The sequence below is a fragment of the Polyodon spathula genome, chromosome 28, assembly GCF_017654505.1.
Source record: "Polyodon spathula isolate WHYD16114869_AA chromosome 28, ASM1765450v1, whole genome shotgun sequence".
Lineage (NCBI taxonomy): Eukaryota > Metazoa > Chordata > Actinopteri > Acipenseriformes > Polyodontidae > Polyodon > Polyodon spathula.
The window spans coordinates 3268593-3286558 of NC_054561.1; the positions used below are offsets into that span (position 1 = coordinate 3268593).

Sequence of the window (17966 nt, forward strand, 5' to 3'; positions counted from 1 at the left end):
GGACAGCAATGGTTTTAATGTAAGAGGATTAGAAAACAGAGAGATGTTTAAAAGAAATCAGTGATACCTTTAATAGCAGGACAAAGTATACAAAAATATGGGAGATATACCCAGTTTAGTAAAGGAGCAATAGCCAGCTACTGAAGAAAAACAAGGGTGAGGGCTTGCAACATCTTCATTGAAGACACTGTAGCGAATTATGGGAACAACCTGGCTAGATAGGACAAATTACCAAGAAGTTTATTAATTTCAATGCACAGCTTCCCTGCGTAGCGTCTACTCGGGCAACGCAAGGCAGCCTGACAGTCCAGGGAGCCGAATGTGATGAGTGCAGGGCACTCTTTTCAACTAACTAACCGCCACTGTCAAAACCTCTGAGGGTCAGGAGGCTAGACGGCACACGCTTTTACATCTCGAGGCCTGGGATGGGAGTCTGGCTATTCAAACCACAGCAGTGTAACAGCTACCACTTCTAAAAAAACATTTAATGAGGGCTTTGCCAAATGCACTATATTAAAAGCGCACTAGCTTCAACTGTAATTTGAATTGCTTTTTTCTTTCGTTGCATTTTCTTTACTGTTTGATGGTGTTTTGTTTTTTTTCTCTAAATCTGCCTTTGAAAATCCTAAACACCAGAACTAACAGCATTACAGATGCAATGTGTTCAAATCATGTGACTTGTAAGCTTGCTACACTGCCAAACCCACCTACTCTCTGTGTGTTTATATGTATATGTATATCTATATATAGTAGGTGATTTGAAAGGCAGATTTAGAGAAAAACACCTCAACACAGTAGCTAAAATGATCATAGAAAACTGGAAAGAACAGTACCCAGAGCCACTTGTAATGCCTGCAAACACCATGTAAATAATAAGCAATTCAAAGGACAACTACGAATTGGAGTGGCCACGATAGGATTACTTTCTCCACACAAGGTTGGAGCTGAGGTAGCTCAAACACCTCATTAGAAGCTGTTTCATCACTCATTAATTAAGCTCTTCCACATGATGGTAATGGAGATGGTTGCCATGGAGACAACCAGCATCACAGGGTTTGCTGGCTTTGACCGTGGGGGCTGGGAACGGAGATATGATTACATCGAGCCTCCTTCTTATTGATCAAGTTCTCTTCAAAGACTCCGGCTTTCACTTTGTTACAATATTCAGGATTTCAACCACATGCAATCACTCCCGCTGGACTTTAGAAAACAATGCCTTTCAGCCAATGAGCAGGTTGAGGTTGGACTGTGTAATGCCCTTACGGGCAATTTCTCGTCACAGTGTGTTTGCCCATATAGATCTGACTCTCTGAATTACTTCCAGTGGAGGAACAATTGGGAACAGCACCACATTTTCATATTTTCAAATACACACTGGTAAAACGTTACTGTGGGACTATATCAGTACCAGATAGGCAGTGATCGGTTGCTCGCTCTTTTTGTAAGTTTGGTGTTTGGTGTTGGTTTTACTGTACAGGAATATGCACTGCTATAACACAGTCAAAATTTTTGTCTGCTTGAGTTACTTATATATTCAATATAAGAATCACAATGGTTAAGCTTACTAACATGTTTAGATACATATGTTAGTTAATATAAACGATCTTAACTAATAAAAAAGGTATCAATTAAAACATCTTCTCATTTGCTAAACATTACTACAGTAACAACTTTATTCTATTTAATCTATCACAAATGGGGTTAACATGTTGGTTGTTAACAGTTAATACAGCACATAAGAATCACCCTTAAATGAAAGCATGACCATCGAGCTAACGAGACAAAGTCTTTGACAAGACCGGGGGCCGTGAAAATGGTCCCAAAAGCCAATCAAAGGTGAGAAGATGGATTTGAAAACTTGAGGAACAACACTTTTAAATTATCCCCTGTAAAGACTCAGTTGTCTGGAAGTCTATCTAAACTTTTCTCACCTCAAAGGTGATACAAAACCCAGGATAAAAATCCCAGCGAGTTAATTATCGTCCCCAGTGGATTTCTGTTTGCTCGTCTCTCTGGCGTGTGGTAGATCTGAGCTGAGGAGAAAGAAAAGGAATTGCAGACTGGTCTGCCTACCCCAACTTCAGAGGCAAGCAGCTGATAAGTAACCACGGGAGTCAACTCAACAGCACAGCGTAGACTCAGGTGGACTGACGATAAGGTGCCAGCACTGATCAGGGCAGGAATGAAAGTCTTGTGCAGTACAGCATCTAAAAGTATACATAATTCATAGACCTGGTGGTGTTGTAAGGATGCTGGTCACAGCAGGGTTTTCTGCACATTTAGTTCACCAATGAAAAACCTTTGTATAGTTTAGTAAAAATACCACTGGGATACCATTACATTGTGGCACTCGCCACACAAAGTGCTGCTAGATATGTAACACCAGCAGCTGAATGAACTGCAGTAAACCTGGCCAGGTACAAATAAAAAAACTAAAATTAAACTAAAGGAGTCTTTAAAAAGATTCCACATCTCTCTCACAGGAGCTTGCTGTTTCCTGTTCTAGCAGCATGTCCCAGAGTAAGCTGGCTTGGTAGGACAAAGCTCATATGAAAGGGTTTTAGGGTTGCATGTACCTATATTTTGTTGTCAGTGTTGAAGTAAAAATAGTCTATAAACACCGCTGTAAACACTGAATAGAAAACATTAACTGATTAAATAATGCTGCTGCAAATGTGCCAATACACAAAGACTGCAAACACCTGCTGGGACTTCCTCCTCTGATCGCCCGATCTTCGTTGATTTCCACTGTGGATCGGGTGAGATCGAACTACAGGTGCACTCCACTTACAGCATATCCTGTTAGAACGGAGTTCTGTTTGCAAAGTATTGAGGGGCATGTCCCTGCCAAACACCATGGGATTCAATGGGGATATTACTCTGCATAAAACGCAGCTGTTTACAATGTTTATCTAATACCCACAGGCAGATGTTTTAGGTTTAATACATAGTTTCATACATACAGTACTGTGAGGTATAGTTTTCCTGGTGTGCATGCAGATAGTTTTCGCAGATAACGCACACCCGGGACAGTAAATGACAGTTGCAGTTGCTGTTTTTTATTCTATGTTTTCGTTGGCACATGCGTTGTACAGTTTAAACATATTATATACAATTTTAATTGCATTAGCGAAAATAAAAACTTACTAATTATTACATTGTACGACCCACAGGGGTGGGTTGTGTATAAATAAGCAGCTCCGGTTCTTTGGCAGTAAAGCTTTCTTGTATTCTTTGTATTTATGGTACTTATGTCTGCAGTGCCATACAGCATTTCAAATTGTGTTTACTGTGTACTACATTTATAAAGTACTGATTTCCATTGTCCCTGGTAGTCTGTTATGAGTGGAGTGCACCTGGAAAAAATGCAGCAGCAGCAGTTCTAGATTAATTATGAATACAAGTACAGGAGCAATATTCAAGACATGCACAAAATTATTTAACAGAATGGTGAAGCAACTTGCCAGAATAGAAAACACCAAATTGCTCGGCAACTCGTGTCTGATTCAGGTTTTTTTCAGGAGCTTGAACACTTTTTATGAGGAATTTATGAGGTGCAGCAGTATCCATTGTTATATGATTGTAACTTGAACGACTACAAAGACATCCAGAAGAAAGACAATGCCTGGGTGGCTTGGAGGTGGTGCATTTAGCAGCTCTGAGACATTTTATTTCTGATTATGCAAGTTGCATAAAAATAGGTTTATTAATAAGCAAAAATAAACCGGAGCATACATGTAGTGTGCATATACAGCATTTAAATGAAAAAATGTGCACTTTTGTTGGCTTTTAAAAATGGTCCCACATTCACACAACTTGAACATGTGACCTAATTTTAAGCTATGGCTTTTTTTGGGGTTTGTTTGTTTTTATGATAAATAACGTTTTGTTCACTAAAGTTTTCTGTGGCACAAATCTGTGACAAGAACAAGGTCTTTACATACGCATGAAGCAAAGTTTTGTGTAGATTCACCAAACAAACACAAATATTATCGGGGTCCTACTGTTTTATACATTGTAAAACAAAGCCATCAACATGATTGTATTCTATGTGACACATCCCAACGTTAACAAGATCATACAGAGTTTAGAAGATTGAGGCAAATTTATAAAGCATGTTCTGTCAAGTTCACCGGACTGTTTTAAAAGGAAAAACTAAATAAAAGTAAATAAAAATACAAGGTAAGTGGTGACCTGGTCATAATAACACAGATTTTATTATTATTAATAATAATAATAATAATAATACAGATGGTTAATATGTAGTGCTTAACAACAACAATAATAATAATAATAATAATAATAATAATAATAATAATAATAATAATAATAATAATAATAATAAATTACAACTCCAACCTTTATTTTACAACGGAGCTGCCAGGTGGTAACCTTTTATCAAAACAAGACCTGTTTTGTAATGGGACAGCCCATCTCTAGCGTGCCCAATAGGAATGTACGGGCGGGGTCATGTACTTATTTCCAGTCTTTTAGATCGTCTTGTGTGGACTGACATTTGGCAACTTCGCTGGCATCCTGTGTGGATGAAGCTTTAAAACAAAAATTGAAATGTTTGATCTTACTGAAGTTAGTATAGTAACGCCAAACTAGATTCACTAGACTCCTGTTTTCTGTTGTAATCTCATTCTCATACTACCAGTATTTCTTTACAAAGCTTTCCCATGCTCATCTAGTTTCCCTTCATTGCCTGTGCTTTACCTTGCTTTCACTCAGTATTACTCCTGTTTCCTAGACTGTGCCCTCCTCCTGTATTCAATTCTGCATCCTCCCATCTCTCCCTACCCCTTGGCCTACCTATTCCCATTTTTGTGCTTAGTTTATAAGGTGTACACTGGAAATGCTCCAAGCTACCTTACATCTCGGTACAGACATGTAACACTACCTATGCACTAAGACCAAATGAGGTGTCTACTTTTACAATCCCTAAATTGAGATCTGATGTGGGCCAACGTGCCTCTGTATATCAATCTTTTCCTTAATGAAACTTAACAACACAATTTATTTGGCTTTATTCCCTGCGCTTCACACATATAAAATTGCAATAGCAAAACAAAACAACGAAAGACTAGCTAAACCCCTAAGCTCTGGAGAAGTGTAGAGCACCAGACACCCTGGGATTGAGTCTGTAAAGAAAAATCCCAATTATATAGTGAATCTATTCCTGAAGATTGATGGCAAATATTTCAGTGGAAGACTTTAGCTCATACAGCTGACTGATTTCCGAATTTGAAAAGTAAATCTCCATAAGCAAGGCATCGCTCAGCGCAATACAAGCTTTGTGACTGGGAGAATCATAACAAATAACCCTCAAACTGCTTTGTCTGAACTTCAGACTAAAACTGTACTTTGGGGACAGCATAGTTTCGTATCCGTTGCAAGAGTGTTAACTCTTTCTAGGAAAAACGATCACTCTGGCAGTGGCCTCTTTGCACTGGCTTCTAGTATGATTTAGAGCTGATTTTAAGCTCCTGCTCCTAACCTATAAAAGTGAAAGCTCATTCTCTTATCTCAGCCCTAGCCATTGGAATCCCTTACCACCTTTGATCAGACAAGCAGAGTCTGTCCCTATTTTTAAATCTCATTTAAAAACATATCTTTTACGGCAGACATTTCTTGGTACATTGCCTTAAGGTTATGAATTGATTTGAAGTAGAGGACTCGTATCTCAAATGTTTCTTATTCATTTAAAAAAAAAAAAAAAAAAAAAAAAAAAAAGATTATTTTTCAATCATCTTTGCTCTGCTAAAAATCATTCATTGCTTCGAGAGGTGCTGCTTTTGAGAGGTGCTATTTAAGTACAATGTTGTAAGACGACAATAAGAATGTGTGAAGATAGACACGAAAAGTCACTGTCACCCCAAGTAATACTGTGAGACTGTTTTGACTGCAGTAAAGTAATGGTATGCTGATGTTTTGGAAGCAACAATACTAAGTAGTCTCAACATTTATTTACACATTAAGTGTATGTATGTATGTATATATATATATATATATATATATATATATAGTGGCACAGGAGGGGTTCTAAAAGACTACATTTCCCAGAATGCCACAAGAGGGAGCCAGGATGGGATTCATCTCACTCCAAATGATAATGGATATCACCTGCCTGCCATTAGCAGGCAGGTATTTAACAAGCAAAAATGCTTGTTCTGGGCAGTCTTCAGTGTGTGTGTGTGAAGTGAGGCTGTCATGAAGAAGAAACCTATTATTCTATTACAGGCTACTGTTAAACTGCTGTTGCAGTGTTTTTTTAAATGCTTTTTTGGTGTTAAACTGCAGTTACAAAGTGATGCTAATAAATGTACTTAAAGTGAGAGTGTGCATCTTGGTTGAAAACGTGACAAAAGATTGTGTATCTTGTATTTTTTTTGTTGCTATAAAAGACAAAACAAAAGAAACAAATCTATTCCTTAACAGTTTTCTTAACATGAGACAATGATTTAACTGATGAAAAAGATGAAAAAAAAAACAGGCTTTACAGTAAAGATAGACATTCAGCCCAGTGTTTTAATCTGGAATTTTAATTCATGAAATGCGAAACAGTAATAAAGCTCCTAATCAAAATGAATCTTTTTTTTATTATTGACCATTACTGAACAGAAACAAAAGCATCACGCAGATTGTTTTAAATTCAATAGGTGTATCAGAGCGCTAGCTTTCAAGCAGGCTATAAATAAACTGTCACATCACATTGAAGAAATGTTACCCATGTAATAATGAAATTGGAAATACCGACCCCATATTATCACTAAGAGCGTCTCAATGAGCGATCCTTAGCAAAATAACAGCAATCCAGCATTCATTAAGAAAAAAATATTGTAGTGAGCACAGGGGTAGAGGTCAGGGCTGGTAGGTGATATAATCAAATATAAAGATATAAGCCCGATATAGGTTGCTAGTGTCCCTCAGGGCTCTGCCCCAGGACTATTAAGTATCTATATGCTGCCTCTTAGTCAAATAGTGGCATTAGTTTTCATTGCTACGCTGACAACTAGCAACTCTACTTGCAGACTAAACCTGATTCTGCTTTGGCTGTTTCTGTACTTAATAACTGCCTGACTGAAATTAAAGCTTGGATGCAACATAATTTTTTGCAATTAGATCTTAGCAAGACAAAGGTCGTGCTATTTGGTTCTCCACACCAGCTGCGTAAAGTTGGTTTTAGTTTGGTCATTGATGGGCTTGAGATTAGTCCTACGTCTGAAGTTAAAAATCTAGGTATTAATGTCAATCTAGGAGTTAATGTCAATGTCTGATATAGAGAAACTGATTCATTTAGTAAAGAATTGTCTACTGTAATGCCTTGTTTGTGGGTGTTTCCATTCTTAATAGGTTGCAATACATTCAAAATTCTGCTGCTCGAGTTTTAACAAGAAAAAGAAAGCATGACCACATAACTCCAGTTTTAGCATCTCTGCACTGGTTACCAGTTAAATATAGAATTGACTTTAAGATCTTACTGCTGACCTTCAAGGTCTTGACTAGCCTGGGTCCATCTTGCACCAACGTTGGTGAAACAACATGCAAGTTGGTGAAACATTTCAATAACAAACCAGAAGGGTTGAAGTAGAAATGGAAGTTTAACACCTGCTGAATCATCACGGAGCAGGAATGAGCAGTTTAATGATATAAACAGGGCTTTATTTTCACTTTGAAAATAACACGCTACAACAATATAACCTCACTTCCTTCCCTACAGACCACAACCACAACTTGTGTTAATTACCCTTCGAGCAAAATACTGCGATACACCATGGTAAAAGTATAGCCAATTGCAGTAGAGCATAAGGAACGGTAAATCATAAAATAAGCATAACGCAGAAACAAGTGTGGTTCTTCAAACTGCTTTTCAAAATGTTTTACCGTGAAAGGGTTTTCTATAAAGAGGCACACTTCAATTCACTGTAGGACTGCAGAAAAAAATAAGTGCGACAGTCTTTTTTGTCTGAAAAAGCCTCATTTGGATGAAAAACTAATGTTCTATAAAAACTGCACATACTAATGAGCTGCAGTTTGAAGACAGTGTTCCCTGTTCATAGCAACACGCCAAGGAGGGATTTAAGAACTGTTTTTAGTTTATAAATATTCTCTTAGTATAAACAATGCTTTGAAACACTGAACGAACTCATGAACCCTCTTGAAAACAACTGTGAAGATGTATTTGATTTAAGTAATCAAAATTAAAATAGTCCCTTGGACATTTTTCTCCAGACATGTGAACGGTACTATCTGACAACATAAACACCTCAACAGGCAGTATGTTCCCCTTTCACCTCTGGCCCGGAATCAATATTTTATCCACATTGCAAAGCCCAACCATTTCAGTGCTTGTGCATTCGCCTAATTTCCTCCTGTAACTTTCCTCCAAAACTCCGATGAGGCAAATGACTGAGCGTGTCCCTTAATCTCAACTCCTGGGGGATACAGCACTAGCTGGAACTCGTGAAGCTTTGAAGAACTGTTTAAAAAAAAACATTATTAAGCACAATCATTAGTCTTGCAAGTTTACATCCTGCCCATATCTCGTCCCAAAGGAAAGTAGAGCATTCCGATGTATTGGTACACAACGATCAACAGGGGTCCCCAGGACCAGGATTGGGAAACCCTGCTCAAGAGGACTGCTGACTGAATCAGACAGTAATGAGAGGTGGGAAATAGCTTCGGCTGGCACATCTGCACTGTGTTGGAAAAGACATTGGCAACTGTTAAGTTTGTTCTACCACTGCTGCACTCTCTGGCTTTCCAACTGGTCTCCACTCCCTAAAGGTAGTTTCAGCTGCAGGCAGACATGCTTGCTGAAGATTTGTTGCTACTCCATCACTCTGGGAACTAAGGAGATTGCTTGAGGCAACTGCAGCAGCACAGGGTTATAATGTGAGCCTCAAGCTTCTCTGTAGCTCAGGGAAGCTATTCAAAAATGAAAATCAATGGAGAGAAAAATCGAGGATCTCGTTTCTTTCAATCGATGTTTATATTTGCAACATAGTCGCTTTTTTTTTTAAAAGGCAAATTTAGTAATTTTCATCTCATTTTATAACCGTAATCACTTGGTACCTTTTTATGAAAGCAGAGATATCCTTAATTCCCCCGATTTCTAATATAATTTTTATTGAGTTTAGCCGTTACAGGATTGTGGGTGAGATCTAATTTGCAAGGTTGCCCCAGAGGATAAGGGAACGGGCAGATTGCAAACAACATATATTGATTTACAATGAAAATGCAACAGTCTAAGTTTTACATCAATAGCTCATTGGGCACACACATAATGTTATTTACATTTTAAATAGTGAGCAGATAGGTTTGTTGATTGTCTGAGTAGTATTGTTCCATGGGATAACAAAATACTCAGCTCAAGTCATGTGATTTCATAAAAATGTCAGGTACTCAGTGTTTGGTATTTGAGTTGAGCTACAATTGCCGAAATGAGTTGATTTAAGAATCTGTATAAATAGCCGTTCGAAAAGACGGTGAATTGGTTATAATTGATCTGTTATTTTTTAAGGCTTATGTTGTATTTATAAATGAATTGTGTACCAATATGTATAAGTTTTTAAAGAATTTATTCACTGGCACTCAAATTGTCTCCGTTTTATAAATGTTTATACCCGGCTGTGCATATGAGTACCTCCACTTTGAGAATTTCACCCCTGGTTATTTGTATTAAGTAGAGTAATTTATTTTTACAAAGTAATGTGTTTTACTGTTCTCCAGCACAGTGATGATTGGTATTTAAATAGGCGGCATGCTAAAGTTGTTGAAAACAAATCAACCGGGGTTTGTTTGCCCTGTAAAAATAAATGAATACATGAAAAACACAATTCAATTAACAAATTGGCATGTTTTATACAGTCACCTGTGCTGAGCTTTAACTTGACAAGATGGCAGCAGCAACTAGATAAACAAGATCCATTCTATAAACAAGATTCTATTTTAAATAATGGCTTGGCATGAAGGGTGAATTGCAATTGTGACAATCAATAACAGATGCACGTTTTACCGCCCTTGTATTAAGAATAAAAGCAACCCCCATCATATATATGTAACAAATTATTGCACATACCCGTCACACGCGATTTCCGCCAGTCACCAGTTTTCTGATACAAAGCCCATCTATTCAGTGTTACAGTGTACTTGTTTATCCATCACAGTGCGCATTTTTTTTATACATATACTTTTATACTTAGTCTGCTATTGTGCAGTTACACAGGGCTTCCACCAGTTTCACCTGACGAAAATGCAGCCAAAACAAAGCGAACAGACAAGCTACGGCAATGTAACAGTTAATCATCAAACAATTTTAGATACTGTGATGTATTTTATTTCATCGAGCTGTTTTTGTGCATTTTGTGTCTTATCGAGCGCTATATTCTGCAATTTTGAATACTTTGGATTCTGTTTTAATTCTGGAAACTGTTGTTGATGTTTTTTAATCTTTTGCTAAATGGCATTACCTTTTACGTTGTATGCAGTTCTGTGCATGGGTAACATTTTTATTTCATTTTGCTGTTGGTTCATTAACAGGGAATTTTACATACTGCTACAATACGTACCAGATTTAAAAGCAGGTATTGCAATAGTCCTTGTCATCTCTTTTGGCAAGTGACATTTTCAGAATCATATCGTTCTGAATTAAAATACTTATTTTGTTGAAAATATAGCACTGCACCAACGACTCCAATACAGTTAATCTGAATGGAAGCACACTTATTTTAAAACACAGTCCTTTCAGATATGGATATTGTATCTTTTTTGTGTTCCCTGAAAAACAGACAAGGGTTGCAGCGTGCCAAAATGAAATAATCAGATATGCACAACTCTGTATATTTCTTAACAACATGCATCACACATGTTTAACTGTCACTGAAGTCCAAAATTTACAGGGCTGGATATATGAGTGCTGACTGAATTGGATTATGGTATTGGAGTCAGCCCGTTGCTGAAAAGGGCGCCATGCCTGGGAAGAATCATTCTTTGGATCCCCTCAGACTGTATTTGATTTCCCCCAATTTCAAGAAATATAGAAGCTCCCTAACCCAATGTACATGAGAGGGAGGGAGAGCCAACTTGGTTTCCAGACCATTAAAATCAGGCGTCTTGCCAAAAAGAAAAAAAATCGCTAAGTATTTCTGCAGCATTTTGTAACACGGTATGATTGAACAAAACACCACCCAGCATTTTGTGACTATTCGTTTGGATTCAACACACATAATATCCCCTATCCCCCCCGTCACCTTTGCTCTCAAGCCACACACCTGCCGCCTGAGGTACTCCTTCCTAATTGTACTCTAATCCTTATCCTGTGAATGTCATTCATTTGCTTTTCCAATGCAGCACTAAGCACTAAAGAGCAGGCAGCAAACTGTTCCCCAGGTACTCCCACAGCCCTAAGTTCAATTAAACAAGGCACCTAGTCTGTAATTGCTCCAGCACAGAAAATCCCCATTCCATCCCCTTACCTTCCCCGCTCAGCTTCACCTCGGAGCCCTCTGACGAATTTAAAGAGCCCTCTTCCAAGGATAATCTCCTCAAGAGGCTGTCAGCCATGTCGACAGAGGGAGAAAGAATAGAGAAAGCTGCTCTCTTGGTCTATGCGCTGTCGCTCTCTCTCTCTCTCTCTCTCTCTCTCTCTCTCTCTCTCTCTCTCAGTCTCGGTTGGCTGATTTTTAACTGTCCGTCTGCAATGAAGGCTTTTGCTGTATGAGTCCTCACCAGCCTCCCCACCACCACTCCTCTCCCCAACTCCCTGAAGTGCCGGGAAGGAGGAGTGGGTGTGATTAACTCTTTAATGCCAATTCAAGCTGACATTCTGCCTGCTTGGGTTGAATGTGGGTGGAGTTTGTAAGTCCTAAACAGTAATAGGAGACATAGTACAGTGTAGTAAATATAGTAAACCAAGTCCCTCCCCCTCCTGCGACTGTGACATGACCCTTCAGCCAATAACACAACGCAATTGCTTCCAGCTCCACCTACTCTCAGGCTTTCAATTCTGATTGGTTGCATGACTTAAGGTGTGGATCAAAAGACGGCGAATTCTGTACACACTTAGATATAAATAGAACCTATCCAGACAAATGCATGTTACAATACAATACAATGTAATTTAAATGGTGCTAATATTGCAACATACTGTGCAACAAGAGATTGGATTATTAGCACTATGAGGTTCTAAAGAGGAATGTTGACTCACACATCAGTTCCAAAAACTTTAGTAAGACACAAAAAGACTCTTCGAAAGGTTTGTCAAAGACCTGCTACTAGTTTCTTTTAGCGTTTCTACATGCTATATTACAATCAAGTGTTTTCTACAGTAGGTGTGCCTTTCCTATAAGCCTGGCTGAACAATGTGTTGTAAATCACAACCCCCACTCTCTCTCTGACAGTGCTATACAAGTCACCCTCACAGGAAGCTTTTGAATGCACACCCAGTGACGTTCGTTTCAAATCCTTCGCCCCTTGGGTTCTCTGGGATTAGATCCAGGTCGACTGTATTGGTTAAAAAAAACACCTTTTGTTTCTGATCAAAACAATTAACAATCGGATCAAATGAATCAAAATAGTATTTCCCTTTTCTTAACAATACAAAGCTGGTCTTTGCAATTTCATGTAAAATTTTTATGGTTAATTTACTCTAATAAACTCATGTTTTAACACACATTATGGTACATGTGCCATATTTTATGTCCTACAATTACTGTCCTTGTTTCCTGTTTGTATCCTGTATGATGGCCATGTTGACTTTGCATCCTACAATAATCTTAAACTTTTTACAAATGTATTTTTCCAGAGCGATTGCTTGCTGTAGTTTCCCTTCCTTTGCAATCTACTTAATTCGAAACCAATGCCGTTTCTGCCTGCTTTATTTAATTAATTTTATATTTCTTTCAGATGGACGTTATTTTTAAGGACTGTGTTTTTGCATACTGGTGATTTCTAAACCAGTGAATTATGCATAAGGCACAAATTAAACAAAAAAATAAAAATAAAAAAAACACAGCCGGTTATTCAATTTTGTGTCTGGGCTACATAAAAATAATTAATTCATATTTATAAATAAAAAATGACACTCAGTCCATTCAAGTATTCATTTTACACACAGCTCTAAGCATCACTATATTGAAAAAAACATTTTTTAAATTTCGTTGAGCCACTTTTTTGGTGATGAAAAAGACTTGTGTGATATATATAGTCTGCTTTCATAATGCAGTGCAATCGATACATGCATTATGCACAGAAAAATAATTATGCAAAATGATGCAGTATCTCTGTACAAGTATGTGCAAATAACAAAAGTATTGGGCAGTTGTATTGGGTTCTTCTCTCATATCAAAATACTAACATGTAAGTTTAAAAAAAAAACATACCATTAAGCAGAAACCAAGAAATAAAGGAACACCAGCTCTTTCAGTTTGTCTTCCGAAAGAGAACGCCTCCGATCGCACAGGACAAGATTATACAGCGAGTTGCTGCGCTCAGCATCAGCTGTATTTGTTACTGCATTTGTGTAGGAAGATGGTCAGCTGTCAATGACCAAAACAAGTTGGTCTTCAAATATCTGTCCAAGAAAATCTTTTAGTCTCTCTTTTGCTTATATATTTGTAACCTGGGACCTTTGTTGTGGCATTTTGTGGCAAAATCGATCAATGCTCCCTTGACCCTCATTGTGATCTGTCGTTCTCTGTTAACGGTGATATTATGTAATATTAAGCACCTATGCGTACTGATATGTTTTATGCGTAAAATTGTGTAGGCACATATGCCATTCCCCAGGGTGAAAATCTGTATTTACTTTTAATTCCTAATGTGGTTTTATTGTATGTGTAGTGAAATAGTACATATTAATTAACAAGGACACCAAATGGGGAAACACCATCTCTGCTGCCATCTACTGTGTGCTTCCAGAAATGCAGGAAAAGGGGAATTTGGATTACTATGTTTTTGTTTCTTCTTGTTTGCTTCTGTAATTAAGAAGATTAGAAGACTCATTCTATTCCATAGAACAAACCCTCTGCCATGTGAGCTAAATGCAGATGCAACATAGCTAGTAGCACATTTGAATGTAACAGTTATGAAATGAATGTATGAATTATTAATATTGTAGGACAAGCAGTACAATGCTTGCTGAGTAACGGATTCATAGTATTAAACTATTGCTTGTCTGTACAGTTTAATGCTGGTGCAACTTTATCTACAACCACACTATAATCCACACTGCCCAGCACTTCAGAGTTTACAAACTACAGCTATATACCTGCTATTGTTTCAGGAGAGCTAGAATAGATCAATAGTTTCTAACAGTGAAGTTGGGCTATTAAGAAATGGTGTGGGATAGGCTTTTTCAATTATAGATGCATCCATTGCCATTCATCTCTGTCTATTGTTTAATATCAACAGAGACCTCAAAAATGGTAAGGTTCTATGTTCCGGATTCGTGCACACCTGTAATACCTGATTTGCATTCTAGCTTGTAGTTTCTAGTTTTATAGAAGTATATTGCAGAGTATAATGCAGAGTAAATTGATCCATGCAGGTAGATTGAGACACTGGGAGATATAAAAGGCTATTTTCAGTTTTTGTAAATTCACTGAAACAAGAAAGTCATACCGTCTACCGAAAAGCAACCAACAAAAACAAGAACATACATACCACCTTATTCGTAAATCATTAGCACTCCACAAAATGAATAGAGCTGCCACAAATTACTGGCCCACGAAATCTGTGTGAATGTGTCTCTACAGATGAACTGCTTCTCCAAATGTTTAAAGGGCTGATACTTTGCCAAGGCTAACCAGAAAAAGAAACTTGAATAGCTTCAAGAGTTCATTTGAGTAATTTCTTTTAATAATGACAAAAGCCTCGATGACATTGTTCTGCAGGTTTTGAAATCCTCTTGTAGTTCTATTACGTTAATGGTTGACTGGACCCCAGGGATTCTCTCTCTCGCTGTCATTACGCATACTTCAGTTGACCCAGCGCCATGTCACTTTCTTCGAGTTACATTAGGCTGTACAGTAAATTCCCAATATTCCAGTTTGCCAACAGCGCTCTTGCCTTCTCCATATTTACTAGATTTATATATCTGAGGGTCTCCGATCGCCCTACGATCCATCAGGCAATCGTCTCACTAAGCCCAGCAGGCAAGAAGCCAAATATTGCATCGATACTCTACACTGTTGTCATTTCTATGTATTCCGTTGTATTTAAACATCTGTCGATTTAACATAATTTTCTACTAAATATGAGGGTTGTTCGTCTTAAACGTTATTAGCCTTATTAACTTTCTTACTGGTCCCCCCCTTTATTGTGCTAAGAATCTTGTGGTTCATTTTTATGTTAATTCAGGATATGCAAATATTTCAACGCTATACAGTAGATAAACTTCTGTATCTTGCAACTATTTCAACAGTGTGTATTTTTCTGTACCTTTGCTATAGGTCTGACTGCAGCTAGACCAATGACGCGAGTTTCAACTACTACACAGGAAGGGATTAGGTACCAGGAAGCAGCGGATATGCAAGTTCACCACTGGTATCGCTGATGATTATTACATTCTTGGTTAAGGAATATACAGAGTTGTATGTGAACCATGTGTATAGGCACTGATACACTCGTTTCCAATCTGCATAATTAATGCATGTATTAGTGTCCATGGTGATTAGACACTCTATTAGAGGCACTGTATGGAAGGTGGACAAAATGTTCAGAGCAGTGTGAAATAAATGCATGCGCTGCACAGCTATATTGGAACAGAAATGCAGAACGTTGCCTACCAGAACCAGAACTTGTAGATGCGACTGGCATTTCTGAATCCAACGACAGCTGAAAATCCTTGACCTTCACCCACAGCACCTGAGCTGAGGACAAAAGGACAGATTATTAGGTGCTGTTGTTCAATGTTTTCCAATTCATTTAATCTTCTCTGAACTCTCCCTGCCTGCTAGCCAGTCCCAAGCCTCTCTAAAGCAGAGGCTGCTGCTGCATTGTGCAGCTTTGTGACGTACACTAATGTCAACTGGGGGATACGCTCGTAATGAATCTGCATCTCATATGGTCCCAAAGACAAGCACCTTACCATTCAGTTAAAGAGCAAGCTCTGTAGTGGTGAGGCAAGTAGAGGTCTGATGCTGCTGTCGATATTATTAACTTATCAGTCGCGAGCAGGAGACCAAGTTGAGACCACCAATCCAAGTTTCACAGCTGTTTTCAGGTATCACAGTTAAATAAGAAAGATGCTAAAAGGAGGAAAAGATATAATCATAATATTTCAAATTTTGGCAATTCGCTAGTTGTTGGTCCTGCTAAAGCCTCAGTTTCATTACAAGAATGGATTGCTTTAACTCCACAATGATCGGACGAAATGTGAAAATTAGGTGAACGGTGGTGCATTTGCTTTTAGCCTACGTCTAAAAGCAAATGCAAAGGCCAATCTGAAATTTGCACTATTAAATGTCTCTTGGGCATTAAATCTTCCTCTGGTTTCATTAGCATACTGACAACTTAAATTTGTAAATGAGATCGCATTTCCTATTTCGTGCCCCCTCCACCTCCTCTCTTCATTTTAGCTGGTTAGACGTCACTGCCACCCCAGTGACAGAAAGCTGACAGCCACCCGGCATGCAGACAAGCAAGCTGATGCTAATAAAAACCGAGATCATGTGCTGGAGCTGATTCGTCATTCTCTTGTGTTGCTTTCCAATTTCCTGACACACGAGTGTCCGTCTCCCCCTTGGCGATGGAGCTGTCTGTGTTAATTACCACACCATCTTTCCTGGTAACATCAGTCACCACCTACACAAGCCCGAATATGTGGTTCTGACTTTTTGCCTATAAACAATTAAGCTTTAACATCCAAAACAGCAGCCGTATCATGGCAGGTATTTGTCCTAGTGGCAGTTAAGGCTACAACAAACAACATTTACATTTTTCTGTGCATTTCTGCTTATTTGCCCATGTGTTGTTTGCCTACAATCTAAACAGGCAGAAGACGCTTTTACACTCTTCTACACCTGCATGTCGCCATATGGACCTCAAAAAGGCTTTCAGCTGTCAATTTACCAAGTGTTGCACCTAATAAACTGATACAGAATTTCTTAATACATGTGCATTGCTGCAAATCAAAACCTGCATATCTAAATATGTGACTCAATCCCATGCTTCTTCTTTGGATGTAGATGGCTGTTGATCACTGGTATATGTCTCCTGCTGTTGACTGCAGCTCCTGTCGGTAATGCTGAGTGTGCTGTGTTTCAACTTTGGACATACCCATTTTAGGTACAGCTCCAATTACTTACTGCAAATTATAGCAAAATATCAGATCAAGGCATGTCAAGGCAACATGTAATCACATGTTAACGTGATGCAACGTGCTTCCGTTACCGGATGAGGAGCTGAGGTGTACTGTGCTGTGACGGCACAGTTTGGCGACGTCAAGTTCTTTCTCTGAAAGTCGCTAGAATTGTCACTAGTCGCTTTGACAAAAGGTTGTCGCTGGTTGCTTTGACAAAGTTTTGTCGCTAGAGAACCCCTGAAAAGTCGCTAGCTCTGTCCAGCCTCTCTTGAAACATCACACTGCCCTCCTCTTATTGTTGTGCTTTTTGTTCTTTTAAGGTCAATATCTGACGCAAAGAATATTCACATAAGCAAATAAAATTACAGTGTTGTGAGTAGCAATGCAGAGCCTTTAGGCAGGATGATACCAAATGAATGTATTAATTACGTTTACCAAGGGCCCCATCTGGCTGAGAAAGGTGTATTTAATTAATTGCTTACTGTGCTTGTTAGAGGTGATCAGAGACCAGGGATTTCCCCATAGCCGCCAGTGTGACTTAACTTTTCAAACTAATGCTATAATTACAACAGTTAACCACTAGTGGCGCTGTTCGCTTAAAATCTACAACTGTTATAAGTGGTGTTGGCATTTGACCAGCTGATGAAAAAAATGAATT

The 17966-nt window shown here is 38.4% G+C and overlaps 1 protein-coding gene across 4 annotated transcripts in view; it reads right to left on the minus strand.

The window, feature by feature from the left end:
- LOC121301949 (MAGUK p55 subfamily member 2-like) overlaps positions 1-17966 on the minus strand; it is a 48392-nt gene that overhangs the window by 18291 nt on the left and 12135 nt on the right. Inside the window, exon 2 of one of the 4 annotated variants that reach the window (XM_041231685.1) lies at positions 15792-15875. The exons of 1 other annotated variant lie outside the window; for it this stretch is intronic. In XM_041231685.1, coding sequence (XP_041087619.1) covers positions 15792-15822 — 31 coding nt within the window. In that variant the 5' untranslated portion in view covers positions 15823-15875. Of the gene's footprint in view, positions 1-11480; positions 11840-15791; positions 15876-17966 lie in introns of those variants that run through there. 2 more of the 4 variants (XM_041231682.1, XM_041231683.1) reach the window with 2 other exon arrangements.